At 33.2% G+C, this 22,887-nt stretch overlaps 1 protein-coding gene across 1 annotated transcript in view; it reads right to left on the bottom strand.

The window, feature by feature from the left end:
• LOC129216269 (multiple PDZ domain protein-like) overlaps nucleotides 1-22,887 on the bottom strand; it is a 125,045-nt gene that overhangs the window by 40,033 nt on the left and 62,125 nt on the right. The window contains 4 exon segments of the mRNA XM_054850474.1: nucleotides 7,384-7,511; nucleotides 16,222-16,393; nucleotides 18,788-18,805; nucleotides 18,807-18,860. Coding sequence (XP_054706449.1) covers nucleotides 7,384-7,511; nucleotides 16,222-16,393; nucleotides 18,788-18,805; nucleotides 18,807-18,860 — 372 coding nt within the window.

The following is a 22,887-nucleotide window of genomic DNA, read 5'->3' as shown; positions in this document are numbered from 1 at the left end:
CATGAACTTTAGTAACATTCATGCTTTGCTCTACAGAGGAAGAAAGGTAAATGTTAATGGGAAAGAGTTTCAGGGGCATCTCATCGTTAGAAAAAATATTTTTATTGCAAAAATATAGATAAAGTGGTTTGTGTTCTATATAATTAAAGTTTTCGGACATGTCGGATAGCACAAGCAACAAAGTGGTAGCAACAGTGCTGATTGCTACGTCTGTCGCATACATCACACTTGTGCCTATTGCGCATGTGCCAGTTGTGTCTCTGCACAGTCGGCGGTTACCGCCCGCGTAGTCTGTGATTGTCCGTAGTCTAATAACCATGTCTGGTTTGTATCCGCCTCGAGTCATTGTATTACGCACATCGCTACATGGTGTCAGAAGTAATAATTAAAATAATAAAATGACACAGCAAGAGGCAGGAATGAGTGGTTTAAAACCACCGATGTCGCTCAAAATTCGCCAAGATAATATGGCAGACGTTTGGAATGACTTCAAGCAGCAATTTCAATGGTACTCCGTAGCTTCTAATCTGAAAGCAAAACCAGCAGAAGTTCAAGCGGCGGTGCTTATGACAACAATAGGTCATGAAGCGATAAGTATATTTAATACTTTCAAATTAAGTGATGAAGATTCCAAAGATGTAGATGTTATTTTGCAGAACTTCGAAGATTATTTCGCTCTGAAGAAAAATGAATCCTTCACAAGATGGAATTTCTTTAAACTGAAGCAAAGCGAAAGCGAAACGTTCGATGAATTCGTCACCGAAGCTAAAGAAAGAATTCAAGGCTGCAACTTTAACGAACTGACCGACGATAGGAGCGATGATAGATTGCGAGATAAGATTGTGTTCGGTATCATTAATGACAACGTGCGAGAAAAATTATTAGCAGAGGAAGATCTAACATTAACGAAAGCTATACAAATTTGTCGTATTTCGGAACAAGCGTCAAAACAGCTAAAAGAATTAAAGAACGATCCGAAATTAGAAGTTGATCGTATGAAATCGAAACAAAACTTCGAAAAAAATCAAGAAATCCGGCTCATACAGAAACAACAGGAGTGGATTTTACAAAAATCAAGAGTTCGAGTGCCAGCGTTGTGGTACAAAACACGGAGTTAAATCGTGTCCGGCATTTAACAAGCGCTGTAGAAAATGTAATAAGGTAGGTCACTTCTCTAAAGTTTGTAAATCTAAGAATATTCATGTTTTGAATAATTTTGAGAACAACAATAATGAGAATTATAAATGTTATTCTAGTAGTGAGTCTAAAGTATATTTAGACAGTGTGCAAGTAAATTTCAATATAAATTCTACTGATAATGATTGGCATGAAATTGTTCATTTTTCTAATAAATCTGTTAAATTTAAGTTAGATACGGGGGCTCAGTGTAACGTTGTTAGCTATGAATTAGCTAAAAAACTGGAAGTCCTGATTGTCAAAACAAAAGTAAAAAAATTGATTTCGTTTAGTAATCATGAAATGAACGTTAAAGGTGAAATTAATGTTACTTGTAAAATTAAGAACAAAAGTGTTAATTTAAAATTTATTGTAGCTAATGGTAATGTAAAACCTGTTATTGGTGGTAACACTTGTGTAAAACTAGGCTTAATAAAAAGAGTGCTGTCTGCTGAGAACGAAATGGTTCCAGTAAATTGGAAAACAAAAATTTATGAGGGGCTAGGTTGTTTAAAAGACTTTGAATATGATATTGGTGTTGATGAAAAAGCTCAATTTGATGTATGCCCGCCTAGAAAAATTCCTTATGCCATTGAAAACAGTGTAAAACAAGAAATTGATTGAATGATAGAATTGGGTGTAATTGAACCAATAACTGAACCTAGTTTGTGTGTAAGTCCATTAGTAATTGTTAGAAAAAATGATAAATTAAGAGTGTGTATTGATCCTTCCAAATTAAATAAGCATGTAAAAAGACGTCATTTTCCGTTAAGAACTGTTGAGGAAATTGCTGTAAAAATTAAAAGAGCAAAATGTTTTGCATTATTAGATTGTAAACGAGGTTTTTGGCAAATACGAGTCACTGATAAAACTTCAAAATACCTAACAGTTAATACCCCCTGGGGAAGGTACGCTTACAAAAGAATTCCATTTGGGTTAGTTTCTGCACCTGAAATTTATCAGCAGAAAATGTCAGAATTATTGAAAGATTTTGAGAATGTCGAATGTTCTATGGATGATATTTTGTTATACGCTGGAAATGAAAAACAATTGAATGGCATAGTAGAAAAAGTTATGAAAAAACTTTATTTGGCAGGGTTACGTTTAAATAAAGAAAAATGTATTTTGTTTTCTAACGAAGTTAAATTCTTAGGACATGTTCTTAATGAAAATGGTATTGCTCCGGACCCCGATAAAGTTAAAGCTATTGAAAACATCAAAACACCCACTGGTATTAAAGAATTGCGTAGATTTCTCAAGATGTCAAATTATCTGGGGAAATTTCTTCCAAATTTTTCGCATGTTACCGAACCATTAAGAAAACTTTTAGAGAAAGACATTGTGTGGGAATGGGCTAAAGAACAAAATGATGCATTCATTAAAATAAAAAAACTAGTATCGTCTGCACCTGTATTAGGTTATTATAATGTTAATGACCCGGTTACTGTAACAGTTGATGCGAGTTTATCAGCACTCGGTGCAGTGTTAAGTCAAAATAGTAAACCAATCGCTTATGCCACTAAATCTTTGACAAAAACTCAAAGAAATTACCCCCAAATTGAAAAAGAGGCGTTAGCCATTTTATTTGGGTGCGAAAAATTCCACCAGTACATTTATGGGAAAGAAGTAACAATTGAAACTGATCACAAACCATTAGAAATTATTGGAAAAAAACAATTAATCAGGGCCCACCACGGCTACAAAGAATTTTCTACGATATCTTACAATATAACCCTAAAATAATTTACAAAGAGGGTAAATCCATTCCTGTTGCAGACGTATTGAGTCGAGATTGTCTAGAAACTGAAGATGATAATGATGATAATTATACTTATGTAGTACATATCGTAATGCCTATGTCTGAAAAGGCATAAACAGATTTTAAAACTGAGACAGAAAATGACTTTGAATTAAATAAACTTAAAAAAATTATCGAATTTGGGTGGCCCGATGAAAAAGCTAGGGTGCCACCAGAGTTGCAAAAGTACTGGAACTTTAGAGAGGAACTATCAATTTATGATGAACTAATTTTCAAAGGTGAAAGAATAGTTGTACCAAAATCGTTGCAGAATAAATTGCTAAATCAACTTCATCAGGGGCACATGAGTATCCAAAGCTCACTTTGAAGAGCAAGAGAATCTTTTTATTGGTACATGATGTGCCATGACATTGAAGAAATGATTAAAAAGTGTACGATTTGTCAGTCACATCAACCAAACAAACAAAAAGAACCGGTTTTGATGAAGCCTATACCTGAATACCCATTTCAAAGGGTTGGTTCAGATCTTTTCGAGTTTAATAAAAAAATATATTATTGTTATCGCAGATAGTTATTCCGGGTTCTATGACTTTCAAAAATTGAAAAGTCCTACTTCTTATGACTGCATAGAAGTGTTAAAAAGGTGGTTTTCTGTACACAGAATTCCCGAAGTCTTGGAATCAGATAATGGAACCCCAATTTTCTTCCAGACCTTTCAAAGCATTTCTAAAAGACTGGGATATAAAAAGAGGAACCTCCAGTCCATATCATGCTCAATTGAATGGCTTAGCAGAAAGAGCTGTTCAAGCAGCAAAAACTGTTCTTCAAAAATGTTATAAAAATAACACTGACATTGCTTTAGCTCTGCTAAATATCCGTAACACCCCAAGAGAAAACAATCTCATGTCCACCAATCAACGCTTAATGAGCAGAAAAACCAGATCACTTCTGCCCACTACTAAAGAAGCTCTAATGCCAAAAGTTGTTGAAAATGCGTCTGCATTACTGGAAGCAGCACGGATGAAAAAGACAGAATTCGCTAATCGACATACAAAAGATCCCGCTTATACAATTAGTCCTGGTGATCACGTCAGCGTGCAAAAAGATCATAAAAGATGGATCGGAGGAGAGGTAGAAAAAATGGTTAATCCAAGATCCGCTATCATTAAAAGTGGAGAGCAAGTATTCCGGCGAAACACTATTCAAGTATAGCCCCAACATTAGCAGACCTTCTTGTTTCCCAGAAACGTTTTGCTGACTTTAAGTTCGACAAGTCACCTGCAGAAGTCCTTTCATCGCCTCCACCTCCAGTAGCTTCACCAGCTCTAAGACACACCTCACCAACAAAACTCTCCGAACTTTCTCCCAAACTTGTCCAAACCAAATCGGGCCGCATTGTCAGGCCACCTAATAGACTGTACTTATAAACTCTCTTTAATTGTTCTTGTAATATTGTATGTTCTGTGTTTTTTTTATTTTTACAGGGGAAGATGTCACATACGTCACACTTGTGCCTATTGCGCATGTGCCAGTTGTGTCTCTACACAGTCGGCGGTTACCGCCCGCGTAGTCCGTGATCGTCCGTAGTCTAATAAACATGTCTGGTTTGTATCCGCCTCGAGTCATTGTATTACGCACATCGCTGCAAAGTCCATCAGGGCCCGGCTCTAGTAGTTTTGCTGCCCTAGGCGATATTAACAAGTGCCCCCACCCATTGAATAATAATAATAATATAATAATTAAATAAAAATAATAGTAAAGCGCTTAAAATTAAAGTGAATTTCTAGTTAAATTCCAAACTGGGTTTTGCATATATCGGAACACTGGTACACACTTTAAATTATCTTTTTTAACATTAAAGTTGGGCATCTTTTGGCACTGAAAAAGACATTCAAGGTTTGTATTCAATTTCAGAAATAAAATGAAGGAGTATTGGAGGAGATTTAAACGAGTTAAATGAGATTTTGAAGGAGTACTTTTGGGCTGTCCTTAAATGTTACTTTTTTTCAACGCATTTTCCACTTTTTGACCATTCTTTTCCTACACCTTTGAGGAGGTAAGATGGAAAAAATCTTCTTGAATATGTTTCGCATCATTTATTTTAAGCATAGGGGAGAGAGCCTTATTTAGGGAAGTAACAATGTTAAGGTTCAAATTTGATCTGGAGGTCGCTTGGAAGCCTCCCATTTTTGGATTTATACTTTTAATGAATTGTAAAGCAAACACAATCAAGCATGAATATCAGAATAATGCAGACATATGTTTTGTGATTGCCTTTTCTTAATGATTGCAAAGTTATGAGCTTTAGAGATATAAGAAAATGAGAGCTCAATGTAACTTGTATTTAAAACATGCTTAATTTTACGCATTGACACACACTAACATCCATAGAAAAACATTTGAAGTTCTTTTAAAATGATGGAGAGTAGCTAGTAATGCAACTAAGTTTGAATTTGTGTTTTCCTCACCATAGCTCATCTCTGTACATATTTTCATGTTACATGAATTTCCCCTTATTAAATGGAATTTAGGTTAGCTATGTATGAAAAGCAAGTTCTAAAGACTATAAATAGGGATCCCAATAGTTCTTTCTAATAAATTAAGATGACTGTAACAAGCACTTTTTCTGGGCAGAGCGTTTGTGTGTGTATGGGAGGGGGGGGGGGCAATGCAACTTTCGTGTGTACAAATACATATAAATATACTAAGATTGGTATTATAGCTGAAGACCAAAGATTTTGGAGAAGGAGAAAAAAAAACATGCTTTAAAAAAGGAGGGGGAGGGGGAATAAAAATAGTTTAATATTCTTTTGAAGACTGAAAATAATAAATAATAATGATTTAGAGAAAATGACCACTTATAATTTTGCAAAATAAGCTTCAAAGACAATTTTCTTCGAATTTTCAAAATTTATAACTTCGATGGTATTTTCAAGATCTAGTTTATTGTTCAAGGCTTAGATTTGTAGAAACGGTGATTTTTTAACTGTACAGTAGAACCTCGTTCAAACGAATCTATGGTTTATTCAGATCAAATCTGTAGTCTAAAAAAAAGTTTTACATGAAAACAAATAATAATTTTACAAAGTATGATAGCTGAACTGTTAAGTGCATCAAATATTTGCTTGTTTATTTTGATTTAACTGTACAACTTTTGAATAGGTACTGCTATAAATTATAGCAATCTAAGAAACATCTTGGTGTACTTAGGGGCAGTAGTGTTCCATATACGCTGTATACCAAGGGCGCCCATATAGGAGGCAAGTGGGGGCTCGAGCCCCCCTTAGAAATGAGAACTTCCTTGCTTTTAGTGCATTTTTCTTTGCATAAAAATTTCTTTTCCAGCCATTAATGAATAAGTTTTTAAAAATGTCAAATTTTAATATCCCTAATCTGTACTAAAATCAATTTCATGGGGGAAAACATTTTGCTAAACCATGGGGAAAATTTTTGAGCCCACCCCCCCTTAAAATTTTGCATAAGGGTGCCCTTGTTGTATACTCTCAAACATTTTTTAGGCATATAGCACATACCCTCAAGCTTCATAAATTTTCATATTATGACATGCTATGTATATGATCACATACACATATTGTGCATAATGGATTACTGGGAGTATACCATCAGAAAAATTGATGTGAGCATCACTGCTTAAGGGGGGGGGGTAGTCTGACACCACTGTAGCTGAACTATAAATGATCAAGTGTTCGATTGAATAATATAAATGATAAAATGTGGATTGTGCAAAAAAATCTTATGTGATTTTTGTTGCAATGCATTGTTTTTTTGCTGCAATAAAAGATATGTTTGCTATTTAAGGACTTGTTTTGCATACTTTCCATACTACATATATTAACTGGTTTTTTGCTTATCCGGACTGTCTTTGGTCTAGTTAGTCTGGATAAACAAGGTTGTACTGTAAGTAGAGGCTCTGCATTCTACCATTCTTTTGCAACTACAGTAGTAATAATAAAGCTCAAAGTTTGTCTGGATATTTGGATCTCTGTCTGGATATCTCTCTCTAAAGCGCATTGCACCTAAACGGTTCGGTCGATTTTCATGAAATTTGTTACAAAATTAGTTTGTAGTATAAAAGTGTGAACCTTGAAGCGATTTTTTAAAAATTCGATTTTGTTCTTTTTATATTCCAATTTTAAGAAAATTTTACCGAGCAAATTATCACAAGGTGGATGAATAAATTAAGAAATTATCAAAACGTGGAATCGTAACATGGGCAAGCAAATGAATATGCAAATTGGCGAGAAATTCATTATCTATTATTTGTAAATGTACAGGCAAACCAAATGACCTTCTAATTTTCTACTATGGGCAAAGCCGTGCAGGTATTGCTAGTACTTTATAAAACTGAAAGACATAATCTCGGCAACACTCAAATAATACTGCGGACATAACAATGAGCGCGTGAAAGAAAATGAAAAGGAGCCTACCAGGGGCGTGTCCGATCCTCCTACAATGCTGAGGCCGAGGCCCATCCTCTCCTTGGTGATCTCGATGGTGGTCTCCTTGCCGGGCTTGATGTCACACTTCTTGGGGTCCAGCAAGGGCTCAATGTCCTCTTGAAAAGAAAGGGCATCATTGCCATCTACGTCCTCCGGTTCGGGACTACAGGTAAGTGTGGGGGGAGGGGGAGGGTCGCTCGGGGGCGGATATGAAAGATTGTTCAGGGTAGTGGTCTTGCCTATGAGATGCAGCGGTTTGGGAGGAGGCAGAGGTGGTGGACCTAGAAAATAAAGTTTTACATGAGTTGACAAGAGCTAATGTTAAATTAAGAATTAAATAATCCCCCCGACTCAAAATATTCTTACTAGGGAACCACACAAATAGTGTAATAATGCAAAAAAATAAACAGGTAGCTGATTGCCAACTGCTCCACGTTTTGCGGAGTTGCTCTCAAAAAATGGCGAAACTGTAGTTCCGCAAAGATGTTATTTTACTCCTCATTTCCCGCCTGAACGTTTTCATGCTTGAAGTATGAAGTATGAAGTGAAAAGGGGGACGCTTGAAACTAGCGCGAGCACTGAGACCACAGGTCTATTGTACTATCCCCGCTTAGACTACTAAAGGAGCCCAGTAACAGAAATAAATCTCAGCAGTTGCCTAACCAAAATTCTAGGTAGTTTCCAGGGATCTACATAGTGGTATCCCAAGTGCTCAAATCTTTGTGCAGAGTAGATAGCATGTGAATTGAGCTTTCATCAGCCATATGACATCCTCTACATGAAGGGTTGACGATAACACCCATCAGATTAAGGTGCCTATTAAGAGAGCAGTGTCCAGTTAGTAACCCAACAGACTTCTTGATCTCATTCCTGCTCAAGTTAAGCAGTTCCTTGGACCTGAGCCAGGGAGGCTGCTGGTTCAGAGTCTTGGCCTGTCTTTGAGACTCGGACTGAAGCCAGAGACCATATGATTCATCCTTTTCAAGCTTATATTTTGCTATTTAAAATTGCTCCTCAAAATCACCACATAAGTTCCTCAAATTGTTCCTACAAGGTTAACAACCCTGAGGTAGTAATGAAAAGAGCATATTGAGACCTTTTCTGATACAAATATTACTTGCCATTCTCCCCTTGTTATTGAGATATAAGGTCTTAAAAGTCCTCTGAAATGTTGAGAAAAGATCCAAATTTAAAGACTTGGTGAGAAATGGAAGATATAACGCGATTTCACTGTCTGCATATGGCTGGACATCTATCTGCAAAGAGTGTGAAAGATGTCTTACATTGCTAATTGAAATTTGCTGAATTTAGCGACTTTTCTTAAAATTCAACCAGACTTTAAGATATCATATTCGAAAATTGGGACCCAAGGGAAATAATTTATCCGTCCAAAAACATGTCACTGTTTCGCCATCAATGAAATTCTTTCATATTAAAAAAAGAAAAAACTATTTAAATTTGAAACCACTTAATTTTATTATCCTAAACATTTACCATTTTTTTCTCTTTACTTATGGATTACATGCTAGTAAAGCAATTGTAATGATATTTGAAACTCTTTTTGACATTTGCAGCAACAGAAAACTTTCCTGTAGGCTTCAGACAACTTTTGATTCATTTATTTTTCAAATGAGAAAGCGGAGACCTCAAATATGAAATCTATACAAAACACTAGAATGTTTTTCATTACTACATACATTGGTAATTACTTCAATTTCTTTGGGACCTTTTAAGTCTTTACATTAACATCATGGTAATTTTATTTTGATATGATTTTATTTGATTTGATTTGCATGTTGAAATATATAATGCAAAAATAATTAACATTTGGCAAGATTTTTTTTTACTAGGATTCAAAATTAAATCATAACAAGAAGTGGAACACAGGAGCAAAATTGAAAATGAATAGAGAAAAGTAATTGAGCATTCCACACTCATGTTTTAAGTACTGTTATTCATATGTCTTTCTATTTCAGAAATTCAAAAATGGATGACGATAAAAATATTGAAATTAAAACATTTTAAAGTAGTGAGAAAATATAATTTGCAGACATGTGTTTTAGAGTTACCAGAAAATCCTTCATCAATGCAAAAAGTTGCAAATCAAAAGGTTAGAAAAAAAAAACACTAAAAAATAAATATTAATCAATTTTTAAACCATCAAAGGTATGTTTGAACAATGTGGAGATGATTCGCAAAACATATTAATAAAAAAAAAAATAATTCTTAAAGTAGTTTTAAAAAAATCAATGAAAATTATAACACTGCTCTTCACAACTAATCGTTAGGGTAAATTCAATATTTTTTAAAGATTTAATAATAATCAGACTGAGTAAAATCGTATACTTACACATGGGCTCAATTAACACACAAAGCAGTTTTCAGCAGAGGCTGATATCACAGAAAGCATGTAAACAGAACGGGTGCACTACAGTTAATTACCATATCCAAAGGATTTGAAAACAAGAAAAAAAAATCTTTTTTTGTTTAAAATATATTGTTAACCCCGTTTAAACAAATACCGTGCGCTCCAACATATACTATTTGACTGGGCAAGAATTCGGTAATGCGGGTTAATGTTTTTCATTTTATCATACTAACACTTGTCTAAAAATGTAATAATTAATTACTAGATACTTAAAAAAAGTAATGAACGTTAGTGTTAAAATGGTTTTGAAATAATCTTAATAAACACCAAAATAATACAATAATTAAGTACATGTTCATATCATAAATATGGCAAAAAGTTTAAAAACGAAAGTAACTTCGAACTTAAAGTTACAAAATCTTTGTGTGTATTGCACCCTTCTCCCCACTTTACATTTTGAAAAAGTCAATAATTGAGAATTAATTGCTTTTCTGAGTGTCTTCGGAACACTTTTGGATATTATTTTCCAAATTATAAAGAAGATAGTAATTAGCACTTAGATTTTCAAAGTATCCCTTACTCCCAAGCTAAGAGGCTACATTTTGACTGCTGTGTTTGCTAGAAATATCACCTTTACAATCTAAAGCCTTATGGAACCCTACACTTTTTGCTTCCCACAATGTCTTTATCCATTACCAACTAAGGGGGGCTGACAGTATTACAACCAAGTTCAGAATGAGTAAAAGCGACAACAACATGCATAAAGTTCAAATAAAGTAATAAAATAGAGTTAAAAACTCAGCAAACAGCTGTTTCGGGGCTGTCATATGCAAGCCCCTTCATCAGTGCATAAAAGAAGAATGAAAACACAATATAGACTGAATGAGAAATGAACAAAAATGGAAGGAAGCAAAGTAAATAGACATAGAAACTGGAAACACATGCGTCACAGAACAGCAACGACACCTATAGAGAAGAAAAATGTCAAACAGAAAAAAGTTCTTAAAGATGAGATTTCCCAAACACTGGGGAAAGGAGGAGTACTTGACAAATCATTAACTATTGAAGCAGAATTTTTCCAAATGTAATAGGATTCCTAAAAATCTAAATCATAAATCGAGGAACACCCATGAATAACCTTGGCAGAAGAAAAATCGAAAAAATGATTGAAAGACCAACAGTGTTGTGCAATCGAGGAACGTTTTAAATCTTGCTTCTTGACATAATTTTCATGTTCCTTAATACAAAATTTAAGAGAACGCCAGATCTGTCCTATGTATGTCATTTGACACTGACAAGAAATACTATAAATTTATTTACAAGAAATACTACTATTTATAGTATTTCTTGTCAGTGTCAAATGACATACATAGGACGTACTTGACGTTCTCTTAAGCTCTGTATTAAGGAACATGAAAATTATGTCAAGAAGCAAGATTTAAAATGTTCCTTGATTGCACAACACTGTTAGTCTTTCAATCATATTTTCGATTTTTCTTCTGCCAAGGTTACTCATGGGTGCTCCTCGATTTATGATTTAGAATTTTGGGAATCCTATTACACTGGAAAAATTCTGCTTCAATAGTTAAGGATTTGTCGAGTACTCCCCCTTTCCCCAGTGTTTGGAAATCTCATCTTTAAAAACTTTTTTCTGTGTGTGTCGTTTTTCCGCTATAGGTGTCGTTGCTGTTCTGTGATGCATGTGTTTCTGGTTTCCATGTCTATTTACTTTGCTTCCTTCCATTGTTGTTCACTTCTCGTTCAGTCTACATTGTGTGGACTTTTCGTTCTTCTTTTATGCACTGATGAAGGGGCTTGCATATGACAGCCCCAAAACAGCTGTTTGCTGAGTTTTTAACTCTATTTTATTACTTTATTTGTACTTTATGCACATTGTTGTTGTTTTTACTCATTCCATAGTTTTCGACAAAGTTTTCGACTGCTTTTTTACAATTTAGGCTCAGAATGTTTATTTTTATACTAAAAGAATGCATAAATGTATCATCGAGATGTCACTACACGTTAATTTTCAGTGAGTTTTAAAAATGGTCCCACATTTTGGCAAAATTAAGGAAATTTATTCATAGGTTACTTTCAGCATCTGTTATAACTTGCAATAAGTGAAAACAGTTTACTTGTTTCTTAATCTTGGCATACTGTCATATATTTTTTTCTTTTTCTTTAAAATGTTAGCATTGTTAATAATGCTTTGCTAAGCACAAAAGTAACATCCACACTTTTAAGAAAAATTGATTTATTGTTACGTGAATTCTGATGATAACCAACAGAAACTTTTAAAAACATGTCCCCTGCCAAAATGATTCACTTCTTTTTAATAAATATAAAATCAAAATGTAACATGAAAAACAAAACATGCCTATATATCCTCGCCTCAGAGCAACAGTAAGACATCTAAGCCCGGGAATAACAGCAAGATATCCTACTGTTGCTCTGAGGCGATACTATTTTTCCTTTGTGAGATGGATCGGGCAAATAATTGTTGTTGCTCTAATGGGTGAAAATTGGTACGAAAATAACTGCCAAGATGAATTTAGGGCTAAAGAATAAATTACTGTGAATAAGTCAACAAGTGACAATAAACCAAGTTCTGAAATTAACTGAATCATTAAAATAAGCGATAAAACAAGTCAAATAAAAGCAGACCATGTTAACATAATTTTCAATTTTAGAAAAAAGTTAAAAATTTACAGGATGCAAAAAGATTGAAAGCTCAAACATTGCATGAAATTTTTGGTGAAGCACATAATTTCAGCATGTTTACAAAAAGTAGATAGTTATATTATAAAACTCCAATTAAAATTTAAAAAAATCTAATCAAAAGTAACTGAAAATTATTTAAATCCTCACAAACACAACCCTAATCTAACTTTTTTTTTATCAAAAATATTCAGTGGCTAGGAAGAGAAGTTATTTCCAATAAAGCACTATTCAATTCACTAAAGATTAATTTTCAGTACATGAATAGTTTATTCCTGCATTACTTTTGATACCAGATAATTGAAAAGTGATAAGGAAAAAATCTTTGTGTAAGAGGCTTCAAATAAATGTTAGTTCTTTCAACTTGTAAAATCTTCAGCCAATTTCATTGTGCAAATCTTTACTAATATTATAAAGAGAGAGGGCGGATTTTTGTGTGTTTATATGTTCGAGGTAATCTCCGGAACCACTGCACCTATTTGAAAAATTCTTTCACTATATGAAAGGTGCTTTCTTACTGAGTAACATAGGGTATAATTCGAAACAATCCGAAAAATAGTTCTTTTTGTATTCAAATTTAGACCCAAATTTCACGTAAATTGCCTATTATTGGCTATTAAAGGGGTGAAAAATTACTTGCACATATTAATATTATGTATCGTTAAAAAGGGTAGAATTTTCTTCATTCTAAACAATTCATTTCAATGCTCTAACTTAATTATGACGGGAGTAATTTGCGTTTTTAGCTCGAACTTTTTTTAGGCTTAGCTGAAATTTAGGCACTACTTTCTTCATTAAACCTATTAATAAAAAGGAATTGTCCCACAGTTTTCTTTTTGACAGCATTGGAAAAAGCGAGATTTTTTACTCCAGATCTCTCTCGACCCATGGTCGAAAAAAAATTAGCTTCTATCTTCAAAGGAAAAAAAGTTACAAGCGTTTTTAAATCAATTTCGAAATATGTCATTTTGATTCAGGTTGTCAACCATTTTATTTTCGCGTTTCCATGGTTACGCTTTTTGAATCCATTGTTTATTTCCTGATGTTGCGTCTGATTTCTTAAACTTATTTTACATTTCCATGGTTACGCTTTTAAAATCCATCTTTCGCATTTTAATTTCTTAAAAGTATTTTAATATCTGTCATCATTGTTTGGAAGGGTAATTTTGCATGGTGTTTTTTTCGTTTATTTAAGTTAGTCTTTAAGTTATTCTTTTAATTAATTGTTGAATATATATGTCACTTGAGACAATTTTTGTTCTCAAGGTAGACCGTGCAAATCCAGACAACGCAGCTCTTAATATAAGATTTGAAAGCTACTGTTAATGTGATTTTATACCTTTTTGTTTGTTTGGTGAAACATTTATTATTGCCAAAGAAAAAACATCCGCTTCACTCACAAAACTGCTGGGTTCTGCTTGGCACGTTAGGTGCTGAGCAGTTCAATCTAGGATTATTGTTTTAAGGCAACCGTTTATATAATTCATTGTTTTGGCGATTTGTTTTGAAAGAAATGAAACTTTTGATTTGTGTTTATACGAGTGAAATGTACGACATTTTCTTCTTTTTTTTTCTGACGATGATTTTTGAACGTTCCACGGGATGTTCTTTTTTTTTTCGTTAGACGGATGGATTATGATAGTGTGGTTGCTGGGCAAGTTTGGCGATAAACAATAGAGCTACGGAATTATTTTTACATTTGAAAGATATTATTTGATGTCTTTTTTTGTTTATTTGGCAAAATATTTTAAATTGCAGTAAAAACCGCTTCACTCGCTAAATAGAGTTTTAAAGCAACTGTAAATCTAATTTAATGATTTGACGAAAAGTTTTAAACTCCAAAGAAACTTAAATAGTTTTTTTTTTTTGAAAAGGTGTGTACGCATTTTATACAAAGAAAAACAATCATTTCACATCAGAGGTGGAGGGAGCATCAATTCTTTTTATTCAACGGACTTCCATTAAATTTTTAGCACGGGCATCACTGTGCGGGTACTGCTAGTCTAAGATAAATCGCAAGAGATATGAATATTTGTTAATGCAAAGATTGTTGGCAGTGAGAAGGGCAGAAATTCTTATTAGAAGTTATAAAACGTTAAATGCTATTATAAACAGCTTATTAATTTCAAATTTCAGTATTAATTTTGATATTCAAGCATAAGCTAGTTCAGTTTCAGCTCTTTTAGAAATTATTTTAAAAATATGTATAAGTTTTCTCGTTACTAAAATTTTAAACCTTACGCATTCTTACATGCTACAGCCATGCAAAGCAGTTACATAGCAAATTTATGTTTACATCAGGGTTGGCAAAAACCCGGGTTTTTTTTAAAAAGCCCATGGACCCAGGGTTTTTTAAAATAAAACCCAAAAAAAACCCAACTAAAGCTGGGTTTTTTTTAAAGAAATGAGGGTTTTTTTGTCTTTTTTTAGGGAAAATGTGGGGTACTAGTAGCATATTGTAGCATAAGTATATGGACAAAGCGCGAAAATTGTCTTCGAGTAAAAAAAGCTGGAAAACTAGTTAAAATTCAGCGCTTTCTGAAGAAAAGTATAAAAGACAACAAAACCCAAGAATGGCGAAATTGCAGATTTTTTAGTTTTTATTATTACTCACAGTTAAATCAAAGTTACTTCTCAACTGATAAAATCTATTGTTCATTTTTTGTTACATTTTTTTTTTTTTTTTGGATTTTACTTTATTGTATTTCATTTTGTTATGCAAAACTACTGTAGAACCTCAAGTAGTTTAAATACCTTTTTACTAAATTCCAGCTTAATCAAGACATTTCTTTGAATTTTATGTTGCCTGTATTTCTATTTCAGTGTACAGAGTAAGATAATGAATGATGTTTTTTGTAAGATAATGAAAATACTGTACATCCTGTTCTGTTTTCTGTCGACCGTTTGAAATACCTGTTATTTTCTAAAAAATATACCTTGTGTTTATTCGAGATTTGTGGTGTGTTGGTTTGCAGAAAATAATTCACATGAAAGCCTTTTAGCTAGAGTAGTTTCCTCTGTACAATCTACAAAAATTGAGAAAATCAGACCTGACAGGACTTAGTCAAGATAATTTGAGTAATTTATTGACCAGTTAAAGAAAAAAGTTAAATACATTTATTTAAAATCTTTGAAGTATTTTTTTAATGCCGTTATGAGCTAAGAAATACTATTAAAGTTCAAAATTCATTTTTTACGTCCATTGTCTGTGGTAAGAACAAATAAAAAAGAAGTTTAAATTGAGAAAGTATTTAAATAAATTAATTTTTTAAAAACTTCTCAAAAAATTTAAAAAAACTCAAAAGTGGGCTAAATAATGGTTTTTTTTAAATGGGTTTTTTCAAAAAAACCCATTGGGTCCAACCCAATTGGGTCCAATCCGGCCAACCTTGGTTTATATCATAATGGCTTCAATTCAATTTTACATTTTTCTTGTGTATGATTTAAATTTTTGTAGCGAAATCACGCCTTTAACAAAATCTTTATTTCGCCCGTTTGACTTCTCTATAAACAGGCATGAATATAATGTTCATTCAGGAATATCTCAAAAATGGAGAAGTTGTTACTTGCATCCAGGTACAGCCATCTTTAACAATGTAACAGTCAGTTGCTTTTTTTTTTGGGGGGGGGGGGGACAAGTTTGTTTTGTCCACATGAGAATATATTATGCAAGCTGTAATTTCATCCACTTGAAAAATAAAACATAGCAAAATAACGGTAAAATAATGAGGTAGTTTTACTTTTCTCTTTCTTTCTTTCACAGGCTTTGATCGTTATGTTCTTTTCGTTTGACTTCTCTATGAGCTCACTGTTCTTCTTTGCATCATCGTAGATGTATCCCGGAGAAGGCTTGTTGGGGTTGGCGACAATCAGTGTGATAAGGCCTTCTGCTTGTTTCAGAATGGATGCAGCCTGAAAGAAAAACGAGAATCAGGTTGGAAATTTATCAATGATAGATTTACGTTGGAGTGAAGACCAATATGGCTTCTGGTTTTGAAGGAGCTGGATATGAAAATATGACTACATAAATCAGAAGATTGAGCAAAAGTATAACATTTGGATGCAATCGGGGGATTGGAGCTCTCCCCGCAAAATTTTTATCAATTGCAGTAACCAAAATAGTTTTAGACACTGTGACCAAAAAAAATTTCCATATTTAGTAAATTATGTCCGATAATTACATATTTAATTTTAATTTACATATTTAATATTACATTTTGATACACTATTGCAGTTTTGCAAGTTTTTGTTTTTTAACTTTTAAAAATGATTTCAAACATCCTATCTCATTAGATGAAGGGTAAATATGTGCATCCTGGAATTTTATCATTCAGAAAAATTCAGTGTTTTTTTCAGTAAATTGAGAATTTTTCCCCTCCGAAAAATTTAAGTTCAAGGCAGACAACCATTGGTCATATTTAGAGAACTCAGGGGCACCTCAATGGGAGGTTACTTTAACTTCCCATGAAATTTCTTTATTCTGAATATTTTTGCCTGATGATTAAGCAAATTTGGGGACTATTTCACAATTGCATTTTTTTTTACAATGATATCTAGGGTTTCTTTTCCATCAGATATGGTATTTGCATATGCTCATATATTATTTTCTCCCCTCACAAAATTGTTCAGGTTGCCACAGATAGGGTATTGCCCCCCCCCCCTCTCATACACACTAACTCATTCCTTGAATCTGTGCTTGACTGTAGTGCACATCACTTCACGAAGAAAGTACAATGGCATTGATTTTAAATGACAATCATTGTAAATTTAACAGAAAAAAAAATCAAACATGACTTTACAGATTTTTTCCCATAGACCAACCACACTAAACATTAGCCACTGCGCCAAATAAGATAAAATCTAAAATTCAGCAAACAAAATTCTGATGTGGCGAATTTATTGGCGAACAGAACTCATCAAAATTTCCACAGAAAAAAAGAAAAAAACTTCCCTGATTCCCAAAAAATTGTCAAAAATTGCAAAGGGCAAAAAAATACTGGCAAATAAGTGTCTAATTCATCTTAAGTGCATGCTGCATTTTTGAAGTATAAGTAAGTGCAAACATTTAATATTCAATACAATTATACTTTGTTCTCTGATTAAATATTTCTACAGGAAAAAAAATACATTAAAATCAGTTAAAGTTAGTATTTGGCTAACACTTTTGAAATTTTGCTACTACTTTTAAAAATTTGGCTAATTTACTGGCTAACAATTCAAAATCCTTAGCGCAGCCTTGTCTTCTTTTAGAAGTTTTTCTAACTAGATTTTCTTCCTCAATCTAAGGCCTTTCGTTGTATGTCTCTTAATCTATAAGTTCAATCTTTTTGCATTAAACAAGGCTCCTGAATACCTCAAAACAAAAGAATGCAACATTGTAATGCTATTTTATGCTTTCAACAGTTAATATGCAAAAGGAGTTTTACTGCAATAGCTAATTTCTTGCCAAATAATTGTCAAAATATAACTTTTACGCAAATATTAAGTTCTTGGCTTTCCAAATTTAAAACTATAGAATAAATTTTAATAGGAATGATTATTTTCATGTTGACAAAACTGAAATGATCCAACACGGTAAGAAGTCAATTTTCAAAGAAAATCTCACATCTACATACTTTGGGCTTGCGCCACAAAAGCTCTTAGAAACTCCTATGTAAGTAACAATCAGTGTCAGATACCAAAAATAGATTAAAAACTTATGCATAAGTGCCAGAGAAATTTTTTTTGAAGGATTTAAAATTAAAAAAAATCAAGACACCCTTTTTAACCTATCCAACATTCAAAATTGAAAAAAAAAAAAAAAAAAAATCGCTGAATACTAATATCATGCATGCAGCAGAGCACAAGATATTACAGTAAGTTAAAAATACTGTTACATATAGGTTTCTATTTATTCAAAACAACTGTAAGTATAGAGAACTCGAGTATTCTAGGCTTATAGGCAAGGGCTTTAGGTTTTTATATCCTGGAGTTCATTGCGATCGCCAAGGGCAGATCCAGCATCAGGTTTTGGAGGGGGTCATTATCAGATTAGGGGGGCAAAAAGTCAGATTTGTGCACAGGGGATCTGAGATGAAACTTTCAAAATAAGTCCCAAATGCAGCTTTAGGCAACCTCTGGTCACCTTAAGGGGAGGGTCATGAACCTCCTCTATCCACACCTTGTAAGTGTTGCTTAGGCCTCAAAATTTGTTTTCAATCCAAAGTAAAGTTCCATGTAAACTTTACAACTGGTTTTCGAATAAATCACTACAATACAACATCTACTCATTTTCTTATAATTCATGTTGCAAATAATAATACTTACAGTATCGTAATCGGCTCCAAACCAGATCTGTATCATTGGCAGCTAAAATCATGTCACCAACACTTAAGCCAGCCTGTTAATAATCCCAGAAATTTATTAATGACATTGTACAGAAGCTGAAAACAAAATATCTGATGACAATCTACATGGGGATCAAATGCTTCTATTTCACATGCGATGGACAAGTGTTGTCTATGCAGAGTATAAAACTGACAGGCAATGCTAGACTTTGGCCGCAGCTTGTAACACCATGCACATGCAATCTCGAGCAACTATTTTACATTTTCCCCTGACATCTTCTAACTACGGAAACATTTTACTACCTATAGCCTGTATTTTGTTCAAAACACCAAGAGAAATTCCCCATTTTTTACTAAGATTCATTTAAAAAGTAATAATATTAAATAAATAAACACCCTGTATGTGAACTGCTCATTTAACAACCATTTTTTTTTACACACCTAAATAAAAAAAGGTGCAAACTAAATGTCACAAATTCAGATAAATTTTTGTGTTGGTCTCGAACCTGCAGAGGTTATATCCCCCTTTCTTTTTTTTTTTTGGGGGGGGGGGGAGAAGAAGGGTGTCTTAAATAATTGGAACTTTTGTATGTAAACATAGATATATTTTGAAACATATGTTGTTAAGAATAATGAATATTTTTTGCATAAATAAATTATTGTTATTAAGAAGGTATTAAAAGTGAAGTCTGGCTTGATGTTAAGAATTCTGTATATAAAGAGAGGGGAAGGAATGAAATGAGATTCAATGAAAAATTTTAAAAGTAATCTTATTATTGGATCAGGAAGTAATGTCTCAATAGGTCCCCTTCTTGAATTTTAAAAGTCAGAGCAAATGTTTTAAAGATCCTAGGTTATTAAACATGACTAAAAACTCAATGAAAATGAATGAAAATCTACCAAACACTTAAGTGAATTTTATCAATTTTTTTTTTCTTCTTTTTTAGGACAATAAAAAGTAAAATAAGTTCAATAAAATTAATCCCCCCAACTAAATAAAACAACATTGGATGATTTTCAGAAAAAACATCGCGTGCATAACGCTAAGGTTTTAATTTTTTCCAGCTAACCAAAGATTTCAAAAAAAAAAAAAAAAATGCTGTTGGGGAATAATACATGCTTTAATATACTATCAAAGCATAACAGTTAATACCATTTTTAATTAATAATTACTTTAATAAAATTAAAAAACTTAGCACTACACACGGGACATTTTTTCGGGAATAGCCCCATTAACAATCAATAAAAAGGTAAACTAATTTGTAAATAAATACATCAAGTCATTTAAAAACAATAAAAGTTCCACTAAACGTAAAACTACAATATGAGGAGCAAAATATTCTGTTTTGATAAAATTTAGAAGAATTCACCAAGCGCCATTAAAACGATTATAACTCATAAGGAAAAAATATATCAAAAATATTTCAAACACAAAAAGTACACATAAAATAACATGGTCCAAAATAGAATAGTAAACATTGGTTGCTCTAGCAATTGTTTGTTTAAAACATGGTAAAAAGTAATGCAAACTATCAAAAATTCTATTAACAATTTTTGATGTTACAGTTGCTTTACAACATAATGTTGAAACTTATTTTAAAGCTGAAACTACGAAATTCGAAAGGAAAAGAAGGTTTAAATTATAAGATTATTTCTTTGTGGTCATTTTATCGACGAAAAAAGATTCTTTTGCTCTAATTTTAAAACATTTGCACATTCAGAAACATAATATGTCTCCACTTGTGCTGACGAAACGTACAAGAAATGGAATTACATTTTTGAAAACTTAAATTTTAAACTAATTCTGAAACGTTTAATCGTAGCATTGAACATTTTTAACACTTTTTATTAAAAGCATTAGTAAACGATTAAATTTACCGCGAAAGTAGAAAATAACCATGGCAACAGCTGCCGGGACGTAAACAAACAAGCATTTGTAAATTGTGTTGCCAGATTACTCAAGTCAAAATCTTTGGAATATTATTGAAAAGCAAAAGCTAGGGCCAAAATAGATGAAGCAAAAGAAGAAAAACGTAAATATTCACTGGGATTCACTCATTTTTGACTATGAAGCAATTCATAGGCTCAGAATCTAGAGTATATGATTATAAAGATAAAATTTCGTGTGCAATGAAATCTCGTTCTATGTTCAGAACATTTGGAAGACAAAGACTTGCCGATGCTCCATCGAACGCTTTTGGTTGATTCGCAACTCCAATAAACTATAAAAGGGACGCTGCAGCCACTGTCTAATGGCGGATAAAAAAGGTAAAACAAAACAGATGCCGTAACTTATAAATTGCTTTTGAAGCTTAATGAATGACAGTAATATTTCATCGTGTTTGTGGGAAACTTTCTTTTCTATTCCTCTGAAATGACATTACACCACAAACTCCCTGAAACCTGTAATTTTCTTCAAAGAAAAACACGTGGAACGGAATGTTTTTACCTTTTTCTTTAGTATTGTTAATCACCGCAAGCGTATTCGAGCTATGGAGTTGCGAATACGCGGTTACTTAAGAAAATAATTTATTTTAATTGGTCAAAAATTTCTCGTGGTTTTATCAACCAGATTTTAATTATTTAAGTAAATAACTGCTTCAAATTTTAATAAAACGTACTGGAAAATATGGCCACGAAGGCTCTTAGCTGGTTAGTTTGTCGCATAAAAAGTCAAAGTAAGGTGCAACAGTGTCGACACCGCGGTTATTTTTGTGACAGAGCTTACGTTAGGCGACCTCGACCGGTAGCTACCGGTTAGTTGATCACGTTATAGCTAATGATCACGTGCTTCAATCAACGGCTTAGAACGTTAACCGGATAACCATAGAACGCTGCAGTTTAGTAACCGGTCGACCGGTTGAGGTCGTCGAACGCAACCAAAGCAAAACGGCTAAGACTTGAGACTTACTTTTCACTCCAGGATCCCCCGTACCAACCACTATCTGTGGTTTAACCAGTTAGATGGGACTCTGAAGACAGCTCTGATTTTTTGATCCAGACCAGAAACCGAGCAATCCCTGGTCCAGCACTAAGTTATTTTTAAAAATAAACAAATATAGAATAAATGGGGGGGGGGGGGGATATGAGATAAGTTAAATGCTAGGAAAATCTTTATGAGCAAGTAATTGCTTTAGAGGAAAGGCAATTACCGAATTATACTTCCTGAAATTAATTTTAGGTTCTCGTATGACGTCAGAGAGTGGACGGAAGTAGGAGAAGGGGTACACCGAACGGAGGTCAGTGTGATCATTAAAAAAAAAAAAAAAAAAAAACTTATTTGGCAAATTTTGCTGACGACTTGGTAATTTTTGAGACAATATTGCAATAATGAGATTTGTTTTCCTGTTTTTAAATATTTTTGAATGTTGCATAATGTTTCTTCTCATTCGATATTATGTATGTATATATAACGTATTTTATCTTTATCATTCGGTGAAATTGGAATTTCATTTGCCAAATCGAGAATTTTCGTCCTCTCAAAAATTTTAGTTCAGTAGGCGGATTAGAGGATCATTCCGGATGAAAGTTTGAAATTGTAATGCTAACAAACGCAGTTTTAGTTTGTATTTGGCGATATCAGAAAAGGGGGACTGTGGGGGAGGGGGAATGAAGAAAATTTCAAATTTTACGTCGAAAATCCCAATAGTTTTGGTAACGTTATGGGAAAGAGAGGCTGAGGTTCCTTCCTGAATGTTTTTCAAAACTGAAGTGAAATTGAGTTTGTCTGGTGAGGTTAGAGTACTGTTGTCTTCTTTCGGAAGCTTCCGAAACTTAAGTAATAAAAATTAATTTTAAGCTATGTTTGGTGACATTAAGAGAATAAGGAAGGTTTGGGGGACTCTCTCCGGAAATTTTCTACGTTAAAGTTGAAGGCTAAAAAACACACAGCTTAAAAAACAACGTTAGGGGGCAGAGGGGAGGTTTGGCTATCACCGCTGGAAATTTTTCAAAATTAAAACGTATTTATAGACTTTCTTTATTTACGTTAGGGAATCCAGTGCCTCATCTCCAGAATTGTTTTGACATTGAAGGTTATAAAAACGCTATTTTAGGTTGACTTTACCGAAGTTTAGAGAA

The sequence above is a fragment of the Uloborus diversus genome, chromosome 2, assembly GCF_026930045.1.
Source record: "Uloborus diversus isolate 005 chromosome 2, Udiv.v.3.1, whole genome shotgun sequence".
In the NCBI taxonomy this organism is placed as follows: domain Eukaryota; kingdom Metazoa; phylum Arthropoda; class Arachnida; order Araneae; family Uloboridae; genus Uloborus; species Uloborus diversus.
Note: the sequence above shows the minus strand (reverse complement) of the source record. Positions and strands in the feature narration are given on the sequence as shown.